General features: G+C 44.2%; 1 protein-coding gene across 1 annotated transcript in view; it reads left to right on the forward strand.

Moving 5' to 3' along the window:
* Positions 1-24,345, forward strand: part of spop (speckle type BTB/POZ protein) — a 130,848-nt gene extending 106,503 nt beyond the window's left edge. Inside the window, exons 8-11 of the mRNA XM_080724690.1 lie at positions 4,735-4,790; positions 6,936-7,058; positions 21,469-21,611; positions 23,574-24,345. Coding sequence (XP_080580816.1) covers positions 4,735-4,790; positions 6,936-7,058; positions 21,469-21,611; positions 23,574-23,718 — 467 coding nt within the window. The 3' untranslated portion in view covers positions 23,719-24,345. The remainder of the gene's footprint in view (positions 1-4,734; positions 4,791-6,935; positions 7,059-21,468; positions 21,612-23,573) is intronic.
* Positions 24,346-24,847: the final 502 nt, after the last annotated feature.

A 24,847-nucleotide genomic window follows, 5' to 3' on the forward strand; every position in this document is an offset into this window, starting at 1 on the left:
AATTCCCGCCCGGCCCTTCAAAATAAGAGCGTATGGAGGAAGCGGCGCGGCAGCAAGGGAAATTCATCCCTTCAAAGTAAGGGTCAACAGAAGTGTTAATACTATCAGCCGAGCACAAAAACGATGTAGATGTATTTGACCACTTGTTGTACGGTGTGTCTCATGAATTCTGATTGCAATCTGTTTGTGTTCGCTGTGAACTCACCTATAGCATCTTAATCCCAATGATGTGCTGTGTAAATACGATATGAAAATGTTTGCGTACTGCTCTAAAAACCAGTTTTTGGCGGGTCTAAACGCAACACGCTAATTGCTTTTTGCTCTGAGGTTTTGATTTCAAATAATGCACCCGACTAGGAAGTCAGTGTTTGTGTTTATCTTCAACTATTATGACGATAAAGAAATGGCATGCTGTCGAGGCACCAGAGCCTACAGTACCTACAGTATGTGGTCCGTGCCTTAACCCATTTAGGCCTAGGATTATTGACTGCTTTAACATATTGAAAAATAGCAGATATACAAGCTCACAGCGCGGCACCGAGTGCCGCGCTGCGAGCTTGTAGATCTGCTATTTTTGAAAAAATCTTGAAAATGTGTGCAAATCTTTGAATATATCTATTTTCAAAGCGAACGTTTGTAACTCAAATTTTGCTTCTGGGGGGTCCCTGGAACTAAATATTTTGAGATAGGGGTCCGTGGCCAAATTCAGGGGTCCTTCACATGAAAAATTTTGAGAACCACTGACATAGTAGTCTCTCGAGAACAGACTATAACTGAGCTCCAGTGAAGTGAAAAGGACCTTTTCTTTGACGATGGCTGGCCAGATTGCTGACATAGAAACATTGGGTTTTTCAAAAAATCTTAGAAGGATTCAAAAGACACTTATAGAATCGTGTCAAAATTCAAATTTTCACGATTTTTCAAAAATAGCAGATCTACAAGCTCGCAGCGCGGCACTCGGTGCCGCGCTGTGAGCTTGTATATCTGCTATTTTTCAATAGTTAAAGCATAAAATATTGCGTCATAATGTGTTCAGGCCTAAATGCCTTAACCCCCAGGGGCTTGAGAAGGTTTATCATATTATTATGAACAAACATGCAAGATTTTAACCACGTCACAAAATGTAAAAATACACACTGTATCGTTACATGAACCCTACAACTAAAGGCAGCCAATCACAATCATTCCATCACGTTTCAAGCGAACTTTCCCTTTCCCTGTGAGTCGAAGACTATTTAGCTCTAGCACGGCGGGCGTTTGCATAAGATAAGCATGACTGGCATCCTCTTTCTGGGATATCGGTTACACCCCGCCATTCCGAAACACCGCCATTCCGAACATTGACTTCTAACCCTAACCCTACCCCTAACCCTAACCCTAACCCTAACCCTTACCCTAACCCTAACTAACCCTAACCCTACCCCTAACCCTACCCCTAACCCTAACCCTAACCCTAACCCTAACCCTAGTCAATGTTCGGAATGGCGGTGTTTCGGAATGGCGGTCTGACACCGGGATATCATACTGTGTAGTATAGCTATTGAGATATTTGGCATAAATATTGAGGTACGAAATTATACAAATACACAAATACATTGTGTGTGTGTGTGTGTGTGTGTGTGTGTGTGTGTGTGTGTGTGTGTGTGTGTGTGTGTGTGTGTGTGTGTGTGTGTGTGTGTGTGTGTGTGTGTGTGTGTGTGTGTGTGTGTGTGTGTGTGTGTGTGTGTGTTAGCCTGGCGTTGTTCATACTAATTCCTCACTGCGTGTCGGATATTAGTCTAGACTCGGGAGCAGAAAAAAATGTCAAGGTGACTTGCTCTTAATTGCTCCCTCTAAACTTCAAAGGGGTTGTGAGCTGCGGTAATTGTTGAGCCATGCAAGTGTCTATAGCTCGTTAGTTCAACGAAAGCATCAAAGACTACGATCTGTTTGATGTCTGTAATAGAGTGGAGGGGGGAATGTGTTTGAATACACACAGACTCGCCTGATTGGCTGAATGGTTCTGAACCAGGCCACCACCCACCACGTGCCCCAAGCCTACAGCCCTGATTGGCTAGCCCTTTCTGAGGGCTGGTGGAAAAAGCTTATTTAATGTGAAGGGCCAGACTACACAACACCACCACTACCGCCAGGGGGTGGTGTTGTGCAGTCTGGTTTATTAACCAGGCTAAGTGTGTGTGTGTGTGTGTGTGTGTGTGTGTGTGTGTGTGTGTGTGTGTGTGTGTGTGTGTGTGTGTGTGTGTGTGTGTGTGTGTGTGTGTGTGTGTGTGTGTGTGTGTGTGTGTGTGTGTGTGTGTGTGTGTGTGTGTGTGTGTGTGTGTGTGTGAGAAAATGAACAGTATCTCTAAACTTGCATCAACCATTGGATGTAGTTCTTTTGCAAAAAAGAAAAGGAAAGAAGAGAGTAAATTAGGATTCATTGCCCACTGAGTTTTTACAGTAACTAGGCTGTGTTTGAACTTAAAGCGCTTCTAGTGCGTCCGACTCTGGGGGGCTTAACCGTATCTCTCCTCGGCAGCAAACAAATGGCTCCACACACACACACACACACACACACACACACACACACACACACACACACACACGTATTGTGTCGCTAAAGGCAAGTGCCCCGGCATCCCGTTTTCCTCTCCATACAGCAGGCTCTCAGGAGCATTCAGTTAAAGAGCAGACAGAGGGAGAGCTACTGTAGCAGAGCCGGGGCCATCCTGACAGCCCCTCTAAGGGAGTCAATGGGTGTGAGAGGAAGTGGTGTAAAGTAACTAAGTACTTTTACTTAAGTACTGTACTTAAGTACAGTTCTGAGGTATTTGTACTTTACCTGAGTATGTCCAATTCCCAATACTTTTACTTCTACTCCACAACATCTCGGATTCAAATATTGTACTTTTACTCCACTGTATTTATTTGAAAACTTTAGTTACTAGTTACTTTGCGGATATATATTATAATATTATAAAACATACATAAAGCACTTTAGCCCTATTGTATACCTAGGATATTTGAAAATAGCTGATATACAAGCTCGCATCGCGAGCTTGTACTTTTACTTTTGGTACTTTAAGTACATTTTGATGCCAATACTTTCGTACTTTTACTCAAGTACATTTTGAATTCTGGACATTTACTTGTAACGGAGTACATCTACAGTGCAGTATTGATACTTTAACTTAAGTACAAAATGTGAGTAGTTTTTCCACCTCTGGTGAGAGGGATGATGCTGTGGATGCAACGTTGGGCGGATTGCCTCCAGCAGCGACACATACAGTATATAAATAATATACAGCAACACTCCCTGTCCCCCCACAGGCTGTACCCTGAGAAGACCCCGGCTGCTCTCTTTGCTACCGAGTGGGAATGAGGAATGAAGCAGCCCCAGTGTTGTGGTTGAGCTCAGCATGTGGGCCTGGGCCCTGATTTACAGTATATATCTGCTGCGAGATATGAGCTTATAGATCTGATAGTTTCACTGCACAACTCCATAAACACTGGTAGCAATGTTGATTATAATTGCAGTGTAAAATACAGTTCCGCTGGATCAGGAAACATATACTTTCCGACTTCGAAAGTCATGCAGTGTGTACGAGTCAATTTGTTTACATTGAGGTATACACAGGCATCGCTTGATTAAAAAAATAAGAATAAAGAACGTATTATCATTGTCACCTTTGCACACTTTTTTGGTTTGCCGTCATCGCTTGTCAGTCATCCATGTCCCTCTCGCCCCTGTGGCAGTGCACTATAAGACTATAATTATGTGCTGACTGTTGAGACAGCTCATCAAAACAGGGCTAAAGTTCCTACCACCACTGTGGAGAAAAGGGGTTAGAATCCTCCACGGTACACATAGTGTGGCCGAGCGCTCCAACAAACACAATCGTTTGTGTTTGCGGGAGGTAAGCCAGACAGACAGGGAGGCTGTTCTTTGTCACTGCACTAGCCATCCCTACAGGTTGGTCGACTACGCCTGTTAAAACTCATTGACTGCCAAAGCCTGAGTTTCCCGAGCTTTTTATCAATTAGATTTGATTAAAAACAATCCAAAATCGGATCACCAATCCATGGGGTCTAAGCTCCCCAAAGATAGTGCTTCCGGTAGCGGAACCGGATCTGCATTTTTGGGGGCGGGACAACACGTTTCTCTGTGACCACTTTCTGCTGCGTTTACTTCCTTGTTACACAACACTACTCATAGCTCAGCAACGCTAGCATGGATTAAGATGGGGTCTTTTGTAATCGCGAACAGACCACAGCGTGCACGCGGATCATGCACGATCCGTGCACCATCGTGCGCGATAACGACGTAACCACGTTAAAAGATAAGAAAATCGTGGCAGTTAACGCGAAAATCACAGTTTTTTCATGGCAGTCAATGTGTTGTTAACAGTGGCGCTGAACTAAATGATGAGGAATAGGCTGTTCCTCGGCATGTGCCATGTCCTCCCAGCGAGGCTCCTCTCTGGCAGGTGAAAAGAAGAGCCAAGTGATTTCTTGTGTATTGGAGGAGGCATGTTGTTTCAGGACCATCCCTATGACCAACCAGTCTGAAGACGAACCAGTAGGGGTCAGCAGTGACAAGATTACACAAGTCTGTGGAGAATTCAGGAATTGGCTAATTGGGAGAAATAATTTTTTTGATGACGTTTTATTGTCTCTCTTTCTCTCTCCCTCTCTGCCTTATTGTCTCTCTTTCTCTCTCCCTCTATCTCTTTGTCTCTTTCCCTCTGCCGTCAGCCCGCTCGCCAGTGTTCAGTGCCATGTTTGAGCATGAGATGGAGGAGAGTAAGAAGGTGAGTGGAGTGTTGACACCGTCGTGATCTTCCCTTCTCTCCTGTTTTCATTTTTAGTGGCGAGAATGCCACAATACTTTGCCATCCTTGCTCTGCGTTGCATCACACTGTGCTGGGCTCACCTTTCGCAACAACTGAAGCCCGATTTATACTTCATTGTGCGGCATCACGCGACAAATTGCGACACCGGCGTACAATGAAGACTAAATCAGGCTTAAGCACGTGTCTGCTTGTAAGTTCAAATGCACTGCTGTAGGCAAATTATGGGGGGGGGGTTGGCACAGTGGTTTTTACAGCAATATGACTGGTGTTAATTAGAGGGAGATCTTTATACGTTTTGTTTGCCTGCTTGCTTGTTGTCTGTACTGGCTCGTGTATATGCACGTGCTGGAGTATTTAATATGTGCACCGTTGTTCTACATGTCCTCCGTCCTCGAGTTTTAGGTCCCCCCCCCCCCCCCCCCTCTCTCGTGCATATGTGTGTGCGCGTGGTGTGAGTGAGAGAGCCTCCGTGCCACAGTGGGTCTCGTTCATCTGATAGGCGCTGGCGAGATTGAACCTTGGTGATTTAGAGGCCGTGTCAGCGGAATATTGATGTCTTCGCTGCTCGAATGGGGAAATTATAAAGCACAGAGCCAGGAAATGCATCTTAATTGCTGTTTAAGTGGGCGTCTTCATCAGAGAGAGGGAGAGATGGTGGGCCGTGTCCCCATACGATACAGGGGAAACAGATAGATGGCTTAACACTCCTCTGCAGCACTCTATAGAGGAGAGACAAATGAGCTCATAAAGGAACGCTCTAACAGAGGACTGCTTTGTGAATAGAGGCGTGCGATATACTGTAACTAAAAGCAGTCAAATATCTATTTAAGACGCGGCACTGAACCCTTATTTTCCATGGTGGACTTGGGTAAAGAAAAAGACCCCACTGGGCTCACTCGGATTTGTATTTCCATTCGTATTATTTGCCCCCTGTTTTGCATTATTTTCTGCTTTGCATTATCTTCTGTTTTGCATCAGCTTCCGTACTTCCGTACAAGAAGCAACCAGAGGAAAGATTTGTCAAGCATACACCTTCTGTCCGCACCCTCCCCTCCCCCAACCTACCCTTCACTTTTACTGGCTTGTCTATTCAAATGCCATAGGCCACGGAGCAGCTGCCTTCCAAGCATCCTGACAAGGATGCACAGGCCAGAACGGGGAAAGTTATTTCTCAAGATGCGTTTGTACGTGTGTGTGTGTAGGATCTGTTTCGTGATTACTGGAGTGTGCAGACAATTCTTGCTATTTGCTTTGAAGATTGAAAGTAGTGGAGGAGCGTGTGTGTGTGTGTGTGTGTGTGTGTGTGTGTGTGTGTGTGTGTGTGTGTGTGTGTGTGTGTGTGTGTGTGTGTGTGTGTGTGTGTGTGTGTGTGTGTGTGTGTGTGTGTGTGTGTGTGTGTGTGTGTGTGTGTGTGTGTGTGTGTGTGTGTGTGTGTGTGTGTGTGTGTGTGTGTTCATAACTCCAAAAAGAACAGAGGCTCCAAACTTTGCCTCCATTATTTCCCTCTGTGGGTGCGTGTGTGAGGTTATGTGTGCTTTAGTTGTTGTTCGAGTGGTCAGTGGAGACATAAAATGCACTAAGCTGTCACTACACCCAGTCTGACCCTGCTAAAATGTACTTGGTCGCTGTGGCAACGGTAAAGCAGTGTTATAATTGGTTTAGCGCTATGTTCTGCCTCTGAAAGCGGAGGGAAAGGTTCAGGTTACTGCTACCATGCCGACAAGCGATAAAGCGTGCTTGGCTGGCCGCAGGCCAGTCGTTCAAGTAGCGAATGCTGAGGATTAATTTCCAGGAATCAGCTGGACAGATATTTTTTTTCATATAAACCTCACAGTACTTTTCAGTTTTGCCAAAATGTGTTTAGACTTTGCTGAAGTATTTTCCTTCCTGTCCCCTATTGAAACATTGCCCTACTGTCCCCAATGTCTGCACTAAACAAGGTGATTGAGTCCCAAAGAAAAAAGCAAAGAGAAAATAAAGCACTTTTGTGTTGGTCGTGCAGGATTGTCAAAGCATCTGTATGGTTTATTCTGCCCTGCTTTCTTCTTCTTCTTCTTAAACCTGCCGTGTTTTATCCTCTCCCACCCTCTCCTCCTGGTTCAGAACCGCGTGGAGATAAATGATGTGGAGCCAGATGTCTTCAAAGAGATGATGTGCTTCATCTACACAGGCAAGGCCCCCAACCTGGACAAGATGGCAGACGACCTGCTGGCTGCTGCTGACAAGGTATAGACTTTACTCTGTGTGTGTGTGTGTGTGTGTGTGTGTGTGTGTGTGTGTGTGTGTGTGTGTGTGTGTGTGTGTGTGTGTGTGTGTGTGTGTGTGTGTGTGTGTGTGTGTGTGTGTGTGTGTGTGTGTGTGTGTGTGTGTGTGTGTGCGCGCGCGCGCGTGCGCCTCTGCATGCATTATTACATTAATTTACTCCGAGGGATAAATGCATGCATAATGTACCAAAACATTTAACCGGCTGAAGGAAGTACCAGGTATTGCCACCTCCGCTCCACATAAACACACGTACACACCACCGACATGCGCACACACACATTCACCTGAGTGAACACACAGCTACTAGAGCATAAAACCATGTCTTCATTTAACTCTGAGAGTGGATGTTTTACACTCTCTGGAGTTGAATGGCCACTGAGGAGTGTGTAGAAATACGGAGGCGGAGATTGTATGTCCGTCCGTTTGTCTGTCTGTGCTTAATCTCTGGCATTGCTGGTCCAATCGGAGGGAAGCCTACTCCCAGTAGGCTAAGGTCCCAAAAGACGGCGTCGGGCGGCGTAAAAAAATTAACAGGGGCGAATTGGGCGTCTGACGTTGACGTCGGCAGTGGAGCACCCTTCCTTGATTAAAACAGCTGACGCGACGCTGGATGTGCCAAGTGGAGCCAGGGCGTTAACACTTTGATTGCCTAAGACGTCCACAGGAGTCTTAATCAATTAATTAAAGAAGTGCCAATAGACCTCTATGACAGGTCCAGACGTCTTTTCATTTTTTCAATTATTCCAGTAGGTGGAGCCCTTGCGCAGCCTCTGAGTGAAGACCGGGTTGCTGGGTGACGTAATCACCCCAGCAACTGTCTGATCCAACCACATGGGGTTCTGGATCAATGTTTATCAACATTGATGGGGTGACCTGTGGAGGCCTATAAATACCTGGGTTCAGGGGGCGTTCTGAGTGGGAGTAGGTACGTTTATAGAGAAGCAAGTGATTATTGAGAGAGAGAGAGATATTGAGAGTTTTGAGAGAATTGAGTGCTAGTTTATTGATTGACTGTGAGGTGTTTGGTGGGCGACTGAGGTGAGAGTTTGTGTGTGTGATTGATTTGACTGAAAGTGAGCGAGAAAGAGAGAGAGAGAGAGAAAGAAAGTGTGATTGTTTGAGGTTTAGTCAGGAGAGAGGAGAGGAGAGGAGAGGAGAGGAGAGGGAGAGATTTGTGTTTTTTTGTGTCTTGTTTTTGTCTGTTTCTTTGTCTGTTCTGTTCTGTGTAGTCAGTCAGTGTTTGGCTGTGTCTGTCAGGGCGACGTTGAGAGAAGGAAGGTAAGCAACAGTTAGCATTAGCATCAGTCTGTGTTTAGGATAGCCTTAGAGAGAGTTCATTGTAGTTTATCTTGGGTGGGGTCAGTTTATCTCAGTTTATATCAGCTTAGATTAGACAGTATTAGACTAGTTAGTGTAGTAAGTGATACATTTTGGTACAGTGATGGGGAAGCGCAAGCTCCCATTGCCCAGTGCAGGCCAGAGGACACTGCAACAGTGTCTGCCACGTCGCAACGTGGAGCCTGTGGACCCAGGCTCCAGCGACATGTTTCAGGGACACCCCCTCATTCCTGTTGCTCGCCGTCGTCGTTCTGGTAGAACGGCTAACCGTCCAGGGCCTCGGTACAGAGCCGCCGAGGAGTCACACGACGAGAGCGATGATGATGATGGTACTGGTGGCGACCTGGAATGGGTTCCAGAGCCGCCGGACCGAGAACGAGTTCTTGGTAAGAGTTGTGTAATGCTATCGTTTAGCTTCGATCAGAGTCGGGTCCACCGCTATCCACCGCGGTGTAGACTTTTTGAGTCATAAAACTACAACGTAACGCTCAAAAAGACTTCACCGCGCTACACCGCTCTGATCGAAGCTTTTGACTTTAGAGATGAGGCGGAAAATAGCCGATATACAAGCCCACAACGCGGCAGCACCTTGCTTTGAGAGCTGAGAGTCTTTTTTTTGGTTCAATAGTCAGCTGGCTCACTCGACATTGTCCCAGTGTGTATGTACATATTGTATTATGTTTAGAGACATGATACGTTTCCATATTGAGAAATTATATCGTGTTTGAGTGTTGAGATCACACACTGCGCCGAAAGTCGGGGGGACGAAGATGGCGCTGATCAGGGCTACACGCTGACAGCTGCCTGATCGGCCATCTTCGTCCCCCCGACTTTCGGCGCAGTGTGATCAACACTCAAAAAACGTCTCAAGTCTCTAAACATAATGGTGACTAATAAACCTGAACCTGAACGTATATGGTTGACGATGACGTTCCTGAAAATAACCGATCTACAAGCCCATCGACGCGTCGCGCCGCCGCCGTGCTTTGAGAGCTGAGGTGGTCTTTTTTTCCCGGTTCAATCAAGTGTGTATCATACACATGACAATGTCTAAAGTATATGTATTATGTTTAGATACTTTAGACGTTTCTATATTGTGAAATTATATTGTTTGAGACGTTGAGATCACATTTCTATGGTTGACCATGACGTGGCAGAAAATAACCGATCTACAAGCCTATCAACGCGTCGCGCCGCCGCCTTGCTTTGAGATTACACACTGCGCCGAAAGTCGGGGGGACGAAGATGGCGCTGATCAGGGCTACACGCTGACAGCTGCCTGATCGGCGCCATCTTCTCCCCCCGACTTTCGGCGCAGTGTGATCAACACTCAAAAAACGTCTCTCTCAAGTCTCTAAACATAATGGTGACTAATAAACCTGAACCTGAACGTATATGGTTGACGATGACGTTCCTGAAAATAACCGATCTACAAGCCCATCGACGCGTCGCGCCGCCGCCGTGCTTTGAGAGCTGAGGTGGTCTTTTTTTCCCGGTTCAATCAAGTGTGTATCATACACATGACAATGTCTAAAGTATATGTATTATGTTTCGATACTTTAGACGTTTCTATATTGTGAAATTATATTGTTTGAGACGTTGAGATCACATTTCTATGGTTGACCATGACGTGGCAGAAAATAGACGATCTACAAGCCCACAACGTGATTTATGCATGATGGTATCAGTACAAAATGATGAATGATAATGAAACAATGAATATTATATTATACATATATCTATGGTTGAGATAGTTGCAGAAAATAGCCGATCTACAAGCCCTCAACGTGATTTATGCATGATGTTATCAGTACAAAGTGATGATGAATGATAATGAAACAATGAATGTAGATATATAAACTCCATTGGCATCTGGCATGCACACAAAACATATACACCTGGCATGAATGTGATTGTGACATACACTGACACTGACATGAAATCATCACATTGTGTGCTTGCAGATAGGCTATTTTATGCCACCATCTCAACCACAGATATATGTATAATATATATAATTTTCCTCATAAGCAAACTTTTCATAAAGTCTACAATCACATTCGTGAATCACATTCACATTCATGCCAGGTGTATATGTGTGCATGCCAGATGCCAATGGAGTTTATATATCTACATTCATTGTTTCATTATCAGCACATGCCTGATGCCAAGGGAGTTTAGATATCTAAATTTATTGTATTGATGCCATCATGCATAAATGTTGTACATCACCACAACTCTGACAGTGTACAAATATACAGTTTCATGTTGTCTTGTTTATATATTCAATCATGACATGACAAATATATAACAGTACAAACTACACTTTTACAGATTCCGACTATTCTGAGGAGGAGGAGGTGGTGGAGGAGCAGCCCGATGATAGGAGGCCACGGCTGTACATCTCAGGTGGAGTAATAAAATAAAACGGAAACCAGAAGCTTGAATTGTACTAGATAAAACATTTTTTTTTACATCAAAGTCATGAACAAGATGGCAAAGTTTAGATTTTGTGCATTTTCCTAATACATTTTCATTTTCTTGTCCCCGAGGGGTAATGTTATATGATATAGAGGATGAGGAGGAGGATCAGGAGGACGGAGCTGCCGGGGTCGTGGGGGAGGCCACCACAGCTGCTGAGGGGGATTGCCAGCCTGGTCCAAGTTCCCAGTCCGTTCCGCTGTCTCAGGGGGTTGGAGCGCCACTTTCCAGCGAGCCAGGTAAATAAAAACAGTGTGTACCGAGCCCGTCCAGATTTGCTGCGTGTCACTCTCGCTTCCCGTTTCCTGTCAGTCTACTGTCCTGTCAATAAAGGCATAAAAGCCCAAAAACATATCTGGGGAAAAAACATGAACCCCATGGGACATGAGTTGGGCAACACTACTAAATCTTGACACTAGACACCATTAGGGTACTAAGAAACATGACGTGTGAGTGTGACCTTAGAAATGTTGTACAAAGAGAAATATACGGTAGATGTGATTTGAATATTTTCTGAAAATCTTTTGCAGTTTCTGCCATGAAGTAGTGTCAAAATGTGCTTGACACATTTGTGTCAAGCACACAAAGCACACATGCATGTGTATATACACCTCACATGAATGTGAATGTGATTGTGTCATACACTGACACTTAGTGTATGAAATCATCACGTTGTGAGCTTGCAGATTGGCTATTTTCTGCCACTATCTCAACCATAGATATATGTATAATATATATAATTTTCCTCAAAAGCAAACTTTTCATAAAGTCTACAATCACATTCACGCGAGGTGTATATATAGCAGATGCCAAAGGAGTTTATATACTGTATCTAAATTCATTGTTTCATTATCAGCATTCAATGCAGTAGTTGGATAAAAACACGTTTCTGTTTGATTTAAAGTCTCTACATCTCTTTACTATGATGCATAATGGGGTGAAGGCTATATGTCTAAATTGTAAATTGTTTTGATTTGCATGCTATTTAGCATTTTCTCTTTCTCTGGGATTTCAGACACAGTGAGGCAGGGGACATCTGCTGCTGCTGCTGCTGCTGCTGCTGCTGCTGCTGCTGGGCCTTCGGTTCGTCGTAAGACGGGTGAGAACTGTTTCTGCTCATGACACTGATCTAAGCTGATCTAATACCTCCACGTTTGTCATTTCTCACATGTCATTTCATACAGTGTTACTGTATGTCAACTAAAATGACAGGTGACAAATGACACATGTGCCAGCATGAGGTCAGTATCATGCTTGTTTATTTTTTTCATGTTTTATGACATTCATCTCCATCAGCAGATCTACAAGCTATGCCCAAACGCCAAGGTGGCAAAATGATACTGTACCAGGGTGTGCGTGTTTACTTCGACCCAGACACCGATGAGGATGTCATTTGTGATGAGTCAGTTGACATGCAGTAACAGCACACAATGTGAGCTTATATGGTCTTACATATGATCTTATTTGTCAAACGTACCACGTTCATGTAGAGAGTGTAGTCACACACGCAGGCTGGCTTTTTCTGTGGGACTCTGTTCTTTTGCCCTTTCTGTGTCACGTGGACTGTGCGTAGTTCATCCTGGTGGAGGGTGGAGATCATCTTCACGATTCGCTTGTCCCTCCATGCCAAAACCATCACTTTGCCATTGTGGCGAGACACTGTTCCCCCCACTTCCAGATCAGTCATCTTGATCTTATATATTAGCTATTTGGTGCAATTTATGTACCACATGAATAAAAACAATATATTTTATGGTAATCATGTATTTCTATGATTTACAGGTGGCAGACCACCCACACAGACAGATCATGCACTGGGGTGGCGTGACGAGAAGAACTGGAGCCCCACCGCCTTCCCTTTCCGTGCAACTCCAGGTCCACTTGGCCGTGCATATGAGCTGGAGTCAGAGAATCCAGTAGACTACGCAGAGCTGTTCCTGTCTGATGAGCTTCTGCAGTACATAGTGGACCAGAGTAACATCTATGCGGCCCGCTGCATCGCGGAGGTCAGAGCGAGGGAGCCAGCAGTGAAAAGTTCGAGAGTTTATGCCTGGAGGGAGCTCACACTGGTCGAGTTCAAGAGGTTCCTCGGTTTGCTGTTTCTTACGGGCCTAGTGTGGAAGTACAGCCTCGAGAGCTACTGGTCCAAAGAGGAAGCAATTGGAACGCCCTACTTTGGCACCATCATGGCACGCAACCGATTCCAGCTCATTTGGAGGTTCCTTCATTTCACTGACTACGACACGATTGATGCCAGTGACCCACTCTGTTTAATCCGCCCTGTTCTTGACCCGTTGCTGGCCAGTTTCAAGAAGATGTATCAGCCGGACATCAATGTGAGCATCGACGAGGGAACACTGCTTTGGCGTGGCAGCTTGAAGTTCAAGGTCTACAACCCAATGAAACCCATCAAGTATGGCATAAAGAGCTACATACTGTCAGAGTCCAAAACAGGCTACCTCTACGCCATGAAGCCTTACTGTGGTGTAAGCGCTCACCTCCCAGACACCATCCGGTTCCTGATTGACGGCCTTGAAGGCCTTGGATACCGTCTTTATCAGGTGATGAGCTAAAATTATATTATGTTATATTGCTTAGTAGTGATTACATTTGCCTGCTGTGACCTTCCATGCTATACTATGATCTGACCTTGGCTTATCTACAACTGGTGGTTGTTCTCAGGACTAAACTATAATTTCTAACCTCATTTCAGGATAACTTTTACAACCACATCACGACGTCTACCATGCTCCTCGGTCTCAAGATGCACACCTGTGGCACACTCCGTACCAACAGGGGCGAACCACAGGCCATCAAAGATGTCAAGCTGACTGGTCTGGAAGTGGGTGCAACGGTGTCTCGCCACAATGGCAAAGTGATGGTTTTGGCATGGAGGGACAAGCGAATTGTCAAGATGGTCTCCACCCTCCACCAGGATGAACAACGCACAGTCCACGTCAAGCAGAGAGGGCAAAAGAACAGAGTCCCCCAGAAGAAGCCAGCCTGCGTGTGTGACTACAATCTCTACATGAACGGGGTAAGTTTGACAAATAAGATCATATGTACCACCACCACCTAATACATTGTCTTGTCTACTCATTGCCTCATTGCGTGCATCAACACGTGGCACTGCGTGTTGTGAGCTTGGAGCCTGCAAGCTCACAACATGCAGCGCCGCATGTTGTGGTGCCTCATGCTCTTGGTGCCTCAGGCTAACATATTTGTCATTATACATTGTCTTGTCTACCAGTGGCATCAGTTCAGAAAAAGCTAAGGTATGGCAACATGACTGGTGTCTTCGCACCAGTCATGTTGCCATACCTTAGCAACAGGCATGATGAAAAGTACATTTTATTATTTCCCCCTGTAGCCAAGGTATGGCAGCTGCCATAGCTTACAAAAAAAAAAAAAAAAAAAAAAAAAAAATTACAAAAAAATAAATAAAAATAAAAAATCTGCGATAGCTTGCCATACTCAATTGACGCCTCTGTTTACTTGTCTTTGCAGGTGGACCGTCTTGATCAAAAAATCTCGTATTATCCGTTTGTCCGCAAGACGGCCAAGTGGACTTCAAAATTCGTGATGTACCTGTTCCAGATTGCCCTCGTCAACAGCCACATCATCTACAAGCTGAAGAACGAAGTCGACAGCGACGACGACGACCTCAGAGAACCAGACGAACCCAAGAGGAAGCCGCCAATGAAGATGAGGAAGTTCATCCTGGAGACAGCCAAGGCCTGGACCAAACTTCCTCTGGTAGCAGAAGCAGCAGCAGCAGCAGCAGCAGAGGCAGCACCAGAGGCAGCAGCAGCAGCAGCAGCAGAAGCAGCAGCACCTGCTCCTCCCCCCCCTGCCCCCCTTGCCCCCACCCCTAGGGGACCCCGCGGCAGGGACCCTGAACAACGGTACGACATCGACTTCAGGGGGCATGTTCTGCAGCCCATCAACCCCAACCCAGGTCAGGATAGGCCGTTCCGAAAATGCAAGAACTGCCTGAACAAGAACCCTCCCGTCCGCAAGGAGACACATTATGTCTGTGTGGGCTGCCACTACGTCCCCCTTTGCACCTACCCCTGTTTCTTCGAGTACCACCAGAGGTGAGAAGCATGATGCTCTCTCTCTCTCACACACACACACACACACACACACACACACACACACACACTACACAATGTTTTATTTTATTTTATTTCCTTTGTAAAAAAAAAGAAAAGAAAACAAAAAAAAAATTATTATTATTTTCTATTTATTTTCCTCACACTCATTGGACTATCGCTCAGAGTGAATGCATCTTTGACATTGAACTGAGCCTACGTCCTGAACTTTTATTTTATTTTCCATATTTTTCATGTCTCACTTATTTTATTTTATTGAACTCACTCAGAGTTCAAGCACCTTTGACATTGAACTTTGGGACTTTGAGCTGAAGAAGGCTTGTATTATTTTATGGTTAGAATATTCCTAGTTGAACAATTATTGTGGCACAATATTTACATCTCTCAAATGCATTTCTGTGAAGTAATATCCCAAGGAAAATAAAGCCTTGTTTCATTGAAAATGTAACCTGTTCTCAATGCTGTTGCTCACATAGCACTGTTGAAAAACCAAGCCCTACAAATGTAAGCCCCTTGTTGTTTTGAGAATACCTACTGTCTGTCTGAAGTCAATGAAGTCAAAAGTAAAATATTCATATGACCTTTCAGCCTGTCTTCATGTTGCCATTTGAGATTACAAGCACTGTGTACATGGAAAATCCATTGCATTTGTATATATAGTATATAGTTATAGTATGTTGGCCTATCTATTTTGATGCACTGAAATACACTGTATAGTATATAATATGTTGGCCTATCTATTTTGATGCACTGAAATACACTTGCACAGAAGTACCTGACAGTATCTACTGTTGTCTGATCTCAAAGGTTCAAGGTTGTACTTTATTGTTCCGTCTTTTGTACAGGAAAATAAAATTTCAAATGACCAGTCTTGTCTTTTATATTTGTAGAATAAAGTACACATCCTCAGCTTTCCAATAGAGGTATCACATTTGCAAATATTCCTAGCTGAACAATTACTGGGGCACGATTTTGACAACATCTCTGAAATGCATTTCTGTGAAATAATATCCCAAGGAAAATAAAGCCTTGATTCACTGAAAAAAGAGGTTCAGTGTTCAGGTTTAGTTATGTGTCATAGTAACTCAGGTTCCCTTCATATCTGAAGGGAACCTGTAGACATTCAGTAATTTCGATCAAAGCCAAAACCTTATAATGCAGTCTAGAAATTGACCGGCCAAGCCTGCCATGTTTGAATTGCATAGAAAATGGGAAGATAACATTAGTCTACCAAGGCCCCTACAGCAGGTCAGAAGAGGTCAACAGGCAACATGCAGTTGAGCATTGGGCAATATTTCATTCATAGCATTCTGTCATTCAGTTTTAGGCTTTTGTATGTAAAAAAAACATTGTATTTGTATATTTTGGCCTTATTTATTTTGATGCACTGAACTAAACCTGCACTAAATGCCTGACCTACTCGTGTTATTTGTCTAGGTGGGGTACAAAATAGTTTCAAGAATTCCAACTTGAGTAAACTAAAAGCATCTTGGGGCGCCCACTGGCCTAGTGGTCAAAGCGCATACCACATACTATGATGCCTGCTGGTGTCACCGGTTCGATTCCCGATCTGGATGACCTGTCATGACCACATGTCATCCCCCATCTCTCCCATTTCCTGTCAGTCTATTGTCCTATCAAATAAAGGCATAAAAAACAAATCTTTAAACTAAAAGCATCTCATCTCCATTCCCATAATTCAGTAAATGTACTTACTTTCAATCACTAATTGTCCATCACATATCTGGCTACATAACTGACCATTACATGGTACTCAGAGTACTCTGAGAGTGTAAAAATTGACCCGTAAGGGTCCATTTGGTTCTATTTGTACACTTATGAATGTATGAATGACACACACACATTTGTAGTGTCATGATATAGAACGAACACATGGGGGCGCCAAACCTCCTCAATACAGTATATTGACAGGCCTTAGTCAGAAAAGATCAACAAACTACCTTTTTTTGTAATTTATAATGAAAGACAACAATTCAAAGGGTTGTTTGAGATATTTGCTGTAAAAGTTGAGCATTTTATGTTGGTCTGGCAATCTCTGAAATGCATTTCTGTGAAATAATATCCCAAGGAAAATAAAGCCTTGATTCACTGAAAAAAAGAGGTTCAGTTGTTTGTTCAGGTTTAGTTGTTTAGTAAGCTCTAATGTGTCATAGTAACTCAGGTTCCCTTCATATCTGAAGGGAACCTGTAGACATTCAGTAATTTCGATCAAAGCCAAAACCTTATAATGCAGTCTAGAAATTGACCGGCCAAGCCTGCCATGTTTGAATTGCATAGAAAATGGGAAGATAACATTAGTCTACCAAGGCCCCTACAGCAGGTCAGAAGAGGTCAACAGGCAACATGCAGTTGAGCATTGGGCAATATTTCATTCATAGCATTCTGTCATTCAGTTTTAGGCTTTTGTATGTAAAAAAAACATTGTATTTGTATATTTTGGCCTTATTTATTTTGATGCACTGAACTAAACCTGCACTAAATGCCTGACCTACTCGTGTTATTTGTCTAGGTGGGGTACAAAATAGTTTCAAGAATTCCAACTTGAGTAAACTAAACTAAAAGCATCTAGGGGCGCCCACTGGCCTAGTGGTCAAAGCGCATACCACATACTATGATGCCTGCTGGCGTCACCGGTTCGATTCCCGATCTGGACGACCTGTCATGACCACATGTCATCCCCCATCTCTCCCATTTCCTGTCAGTCTATTGTCCTATCAAATAAAGGCATAAAAAACAAATCTTTAAACTAAAAGCATCTCATCTCCATTCCCATAATTCAGTAAATGTACTTACTTTCAATCACTAATTGTCCATCACATATCTGGCTACATAACTGACCATTACATGGTACTCAGAGTACTCTGAGAGTGTAAAAATTGACCCGTAAGGGTCCATTTGGTTCTATTTGTACACTTATGAATGTATGAATGACACACACACATTTGTAGTGTCATGATATAGAACGAACACATGGGGGCGCCAAACCTCCTCAATACAGTATATTGACAATAATGTAAACTTTTGGTCCTAACTTCAAAAAGAAATGTCATATGAACTTACTTTTTGTGTGTAGAATAAAGAACATCCTTCAGGCTTTCAAAACAGGTATCACATTTGCAAATAGTCCTAGTTGAAATTACTTACTGGCACAATATATACAAAACATGTGTTTTTCTCTGACATCCATTTCTGTGAAACAATATTACATGGAATATTGTAGGTTGACGATGTGAACATCAAAATATCTGTAAATAAAGCATGCAGCTGCCTAGAAAGCATGCAGCTGCCTAGAAAAAATAAATCATGACCCATAACAGGAGTTTTAGCCTTGGAAATGCTGAAAGTACCACATAACACAGTTCTATTTTGATTAACCCTAACCCTATAGATAAGCCCATAACTCCACAGGCGAATAATATTTTGACTAACTGTAAAGTCAACAGTAAAGTAAACATCCTACCGATTATTCTGATATGTGCCAAGTTGAGATTGACACAGTACAAACAGTTCTGTACATAAAATAAACCTTTAAATGCGATTATCTCAGAACCTCATTTGAGAGGCAAGATTTATGAGCGTTTTTTTTATTTTCACATGCACTTATATTCAAAATGGAACTATCTGTGAACTCAATTCTTTGCAACATGAAAGAATACACCCTAAAGTGTATCTGCATGTGTTCGCAGTTCATATAATACTTCAAAAAAGTACAGTTATGTATGGTCTCAAAATGAATGGGGAGTCAATGGTGGCTGGGGCTATTGACTAATTTCCAGAAACCTTGGCATTCAATGTGTTAAGGAAGAACTACCACCCCAATGTTTCAAATTGCCCTCATGGTGGCCGCACCACATTTTGGCCTGTAACTTTTAACTGTAGGTCTTACAATCAGAAAAGATGTCCCCTGGATTCCTTGGATCATGTCTCAACAACCAATGTACTGTAGGCCATTTTGAGGAAATCATGAATGCTGGGTACGATCTGCCCCAAATTTGAATCACTCATTGGGTGCGTTTATATGCACATTCAGAATGGCATTCAGAATGAACTTATTCCGAATAGAGCTTCATACCCAAACGTTTACATGGGACCTGAATACAAGTATCCCTCATTCCACTGTCGTTTACATGACCAAAGGATTCATTTGGAATAGAACTTTGGGCATGCGCAAAGTAGGCCTACTTCAGGTCGGAGAGGGGGGGGCAGTTCAGACAGCAGTTCATTCCGAATGGAGCGTTTATATGACAAATCCGAATGGAGCGTTTATATGACAAATGTATCCGATTGAAACGGCATAAACCACCTCTTCAGACCAGAATGAAAATTAATTCGGGTCAGACCGGAATGGCCATTCCTAAACGTTTATATGAGCATTTCTATTCTGAATGAGCAGTCATTCCGAATATAAGTGGAATACATCTGTGCATATAAACGCACCCAGTGAGAAGCCCTTTACAACGCAGTGTGATTTCACTTACACCCATATATTATCAAAGTATTCTGAGGCACCCCTGGACTCTTTGAGAAACCCTGACTGTAGAGCACACCTGTAAAAACACTTTCACTTCTGCCCATCGGGGGCATTGCAGATTACTCGTGTCCTGAAGGCTGCACCCCACGATTGCACAGCTCAGCCTTTAGTAGGCAACCTGGCCTGGCGGAGATCTGCGCTTCGAGAATCACACTTTTCTGGCAGTAATGTAACAAATTGTATCCATAAGGGTCCATTGGTTATGGATAAATATAACACTGAGGATTTTACTGTGTAGCTCAGCGCGTTGGGCTGTTTGATCGGCCTCTCTAATCCCCTTACTGTTCAAGGACTTCTGTCCATTGTGGCAGACGTCCGTGTCCACATCTCACCTCTTTTCACTGCACTCACTCTGGTTCCCTCACACTGGGTTTCTGCTTCTCCGTTGCACTCGGTCCCCGTAAATGTACCCAATTAACGGCGTCCGCCGGAGGGAGAGCCGGTTAAATATAAAAGCTGGAGGGCCAGGGGGCCTCATCAAGGTCACGTTAATCCTTTTCTTCATACTAGGGATGGGACGATAAGAGATATTATCGTTTATCGTGATAAAAAACACTGACGATAATCATATCGTGGAGATTTAATTTATCGTGATATCGTCCTCCGTCACGCACTGGGATCAATTCACTTTTTATTTGCAGAGCTGCATATCCAGTACCATTTAAGTCCTTTTTTGTTAAAACGTACTACGTAATATGCGTACTTGATACAGTCTTTTTTTCCCCACTCTCTACCAAATCCCTTTGCCAAAAAATACCCGATCTACAAGCAAACATTCCGCCCCAGGATAATGGGGATATTTTGATTATCGTGATAATATCATAAATCACGATTTCTTTGGTAACAATAATCGTGATATGAAACGTTCATATCGTCCCATCCCTACTTCATACCATCTCTCTGGCTGCGCAATAAGCAGAGGCACTCTACCATTTGGTCTCAGCCAGGAACACTCTCATGCATGCCTCAGTCCCATTATTTCTATATGTACTCTGCGTGTGTGTGTGTGTGTGTGTGTGCGCGTGCGTGCGCGTGTGTGTGTGTGTGTGTGTGTGTGTGTGTGTGTGTGTGTGTGTGTGTGTGTGTCTTCCACCAGAGAAACCTCTGGGGAACCAGTTTTCAGTGTTTAGAGTCGTCGCCACGATCCCTGTGACTGTCTTCACCCCCCTCCAGCCCCGTCTTCCTTCCGTTGACACTACAGCGGAATAATTTGCTGTTTCCAAATCATTACACGGTGCTGCGATCGGGGATGATGGCAGCACAGAATGGCTAATTTACCCCATTCAGGCCTAGAATTATTGAATGCTTTAACCAGTGAAAAATAGCAGATATACAAGCTCACTGCGAGCTTGTAGATCTGCTATTTTTGAAAAAGTCGTGAAAATGTGCGCAAATCTTTGAATATATGTATTTTTAAAGCGAACGTTTGTAACTCCAATTTTGCTTCTGGGTGGTCCCTGGAACTAGATCATTTTGGGGGTCACATGAAAAGGTTTGAGAACCACTGACATAGTAGTCTCTCAAGAACAGACCAACTGAGCTCCAGTTAAGTGAAAAGGACCTTTTTCTTTGACGATGGCTAGCCAGATTGCTGACATAGAAACATGGGTTTTTCAAAAAAACCTTAGAAGGATTCAAAAGACACTTATAGAATCGGGTCAAAATTCGAATTTTCACGTTTTTTCAAAAATAGCAGATCTACAAGCTCGCAGCGCGGCACTCGGTGCCGCGCTATTTTTCAATAGTTAAAGCATAAAATAATGATACACAAAATGTGTACCTGTTCTAAATGGGTTATTTTACCTCCTGTATTTCCTTTCTCATTTCTCCCCTGTTATTTCTCTCTCCCCCCCTCTCTCTCCCTCTCTCTCTCTCTGGCTGTCAGTATGCCCTGGAGAGGTTGAAGGTGATGTGTGAGGATGCATTGTGTAGCGGCCTGTCTGTGGAGAACACCGCAGACATTCTCATCCTGGCTGACCTACACAGTGCCGAGCAGCTGAAGACGCAAGCCGTGGACTTCATCAACTAGTGAGTTGTAGCATCTAACCACACTCATCCATCTTCTGAAGCACTTCCACACATATGCAAATATCATCTTTTTCTTTTTTACCCTGTTACTCAAAGCGCGTACACACGCACGCACGCACGCGCACACACACACACACACACACACACACACACACACACACACACACACACACACACACACACACACACACACACACACTTTATTTTTTCAAATGAAGTCATTAATTTTCTGTGGGAGCAATCTTTGCCTCCCATGGAAATTTAATTTAATTCCCACATCAGCCCATTTTGCTGCCATATCACATTGGGCCATTTAGCAATGAACCTCTTCTGCTGATGTTAATCATCTTATGGGCTTGCGCATAGTTTGGGTAAGATGGAGCCTATTAACGCCACCGACTGCTATTTATGTTCAGGGCGAAATGATTGATCTTGTGTTCCAGCGGCCGGTTAACACTAGCTTTCCTCTTAGTCCTGACCATCCATATACTTCCAATGTGCCGTTTCTCTCTGGCTCTGTCTCCCTGTGCTTGTGTGCCTCCGTCGCAGTCTGTCTTGGATCACACCGGGTCCCGCATCCTCTCTCCACGCCGTCTCAGCCTCACCTCGCTGTCTCACTCCCGCCCTCTTTCACCCTCTCCCTCCTCTCCCTCCACTGCCACAACCTACCCCTTCTCCTCGTCTATCTAACCTCTCATTCTCTCCTCCCAGAACCTCGTGTGTGCCTAAGGTGTTCCGTAATGCAGATTTCTAGCCCTAATCCCTGTCATTAATTGTGGTTATGGGCCTTATGACAGTTTAATTTGTGACAGTGGCGGTATTGTTGCTGCTGCTGTTGCGGAGGGGAAAATTGGCCACGGGGGACTCCGGCTAGCAAAGCGCTATCAACCCTCCTCCCTCGGACATCGACGGCAACAAGAGCAACAAAACAAAAATCAATATGGAGGACGAATATAGAAAACAAACGACACAGAGGAACCAATAACACTCCTCCCTCGCTGCCTGCTGCCCTCCCTACCTCCTTCCTCCCTCTCCTCCTCTCCAGAGCGGACTTCACAAGCAGCTTGCCGTCAAGACCAATAGCAGCGACGTCTCCCTCTCTTTCCCACATATTCCTCCTCCTCCTCGGCTCTCCCTCTCCTCGGTCTCTCCATCCCGTTCCTCCCTCCTGACTATCAATGCTTCATCTCACATCCTCCTGCATGCTCTCCCTGCTCTCTGTTGTTGTTCTGCTGTCTACCTCAGCCCTCTCCTCGGTTCATTCTTCTGGGCTTCCTGCCCTGCTCTGTCCTCCTTTAGAGGGGATGGGGGGGAGGCGGGCTGCTGCTTCCCAGCTGTGACTGATCTCACTGTGCCCTTTGCCTGGCTTGCTGGCTCAGGCTTGGCTCAAGAGCCATTACAGGGATCAGGGGTTCAGGTCCTCAGCAGGGAGCAGGGTCAGGGGTCTGGTGCCGGGTGTGCACGCACAAGTCGCAATTACATGCATGCACACACACATGCATGCACGCACGCACGCATGCACAGACACACACACACACACACACACACACACACACACACACACACACACAAACGCACGCACACTGTTTTGTTGATTAAGACACAATCAAATGCAGTAAATGTCATTAAAGGCCACACAGCAGGGTGCAGGCCAGCACCCTCGGGGTGTGAGGAAGACCTACAGGGCTTCCTTATGTGAATTTCGGCACATGTTGTTTTATTTATTTATTTATTATCTTCATCTATTTATAACTTTAAGCTTTGTCTTTCTTCTCCGCTTTGGGGTTCTCTTCATTCCCTCCTACAATAATGTTTTCCCCACTTTCTGTCTCTTCTCTTTTACTCTCTCTCTCTCTCTCCCTCTCTCTCTCTCTCTCTCTCTCTCTCTCTCTCTCTCTCTCTCTCTCTCCTCTCTCTCTCTCTCCCTCTCTCTCTCCCTCTCTCTCTCTCTCTCTCTCTAAGCCATGCGGCTGATGTGATGGAGACGTCAGGCTGGAAGTCCATGGTCTCAACCCACCCCCAGCTTGTGGCGGAGGCCTACCGCTCCCTGGCCTCCACCCAGTGCCCCTTCATGGGCCCCCCGAGGAAGCGCCTCAAACAGCCCTAGTGCTGTGGAAGAGGCACCCTGTCCTAAACAAACCCTGCTGTACCAACAAGTACCCTCTTCTTCCTCCCACCACACCCGGTGATGCCCAAGATGTCAGGACTCAGCCCTTTGTTTCAGCGGCTGCTACTAGGGCTAATGTTGGCTTAACGAGGTGCACAGAGCAGTATGTTACAGTACAATGCTGGGAGAGGGAGCCCCTTTGCGTCTCTCTTTCTCTCATCTTCTGCGGCAGTGTGCGCCGGGGGGGTCGATATCGGGTGTGGATGATTTGACAGTCTCTCCCTCTTGCCAGATATCATCCAGGTCCATAGGATCACAAGCTCCAGTTTCTGATATTCATGTGTTCCTATATCTACGTTACTGGAAAAAAAAACAGGACCTTATTCAAGTTTTGTCGGTCTTCATCGGTATAAACTACTGGCTGGAAGCTCTGAGGTCAATTATTGATTCATTGTTGATACATTTTCTGAAGTATACTTTGTCTTGTCAAGAAATCCCTTGATTTTGCCAAGTATTGTTTGTTGAAGCCCAAACCTAAGAAATACACTGAAGAAGAGCCAGTCAGCCAAAAAGAGATAGACTGCTGCTCTTTTTCACGGTTCACATCAACTGTTTGTTCAGAAGTGTTGTTTTTATATTGCACAAATAATCAAGTGTCCTCTTGCACAGCAAAAAAAGGAAAGGAAAGAAGAAGAGAAAAGTAAACTAAATTATTTTGGTTTGAATGAAATCACAGCAATGAACACGTTTTATTGTTCAGGCTGTTTCTATTAAAAAGAAAAAAGAAAAGAAAGGTGTAACGAAGAAATCTACCTGAGAAAAGAAATCTGTTTTTATCAACCTATCGACTACATTCCTCATGACTGTAAAATTGTGAATCTGGATTGGGTCTTTGAACTCATGAAATACAGCTATTTTACATTGTTTCTGGCTTGTCTGTGTCTTCCTTTTTTACAACCATGACAACTTTTAATGATTTCTTAATAACTTAATAACAATAACCCATTAAGATCTGAGGTCAATTCTACAATTGCCTTTTTAATCTGTAGTTCTCAAACATGTTATGCTATGTTAAAGAATAGCAGATTTAGAAGCTCACGGCCTGGCACGAAGTGACACGCTGTGAGCT

Source organism: Nannobrachium achirus (assembly GCF_963921795.1).
Source record: "Nannobrachium achirus genome assembly, chromosome: 4".
NCBI classification, from domain to species: Eukaryota; Metazoa; Chordata; class Actinopteri; order Myctophiformes; family Myctophidae; genus Nannobrachium; species Nannobrachium achirus.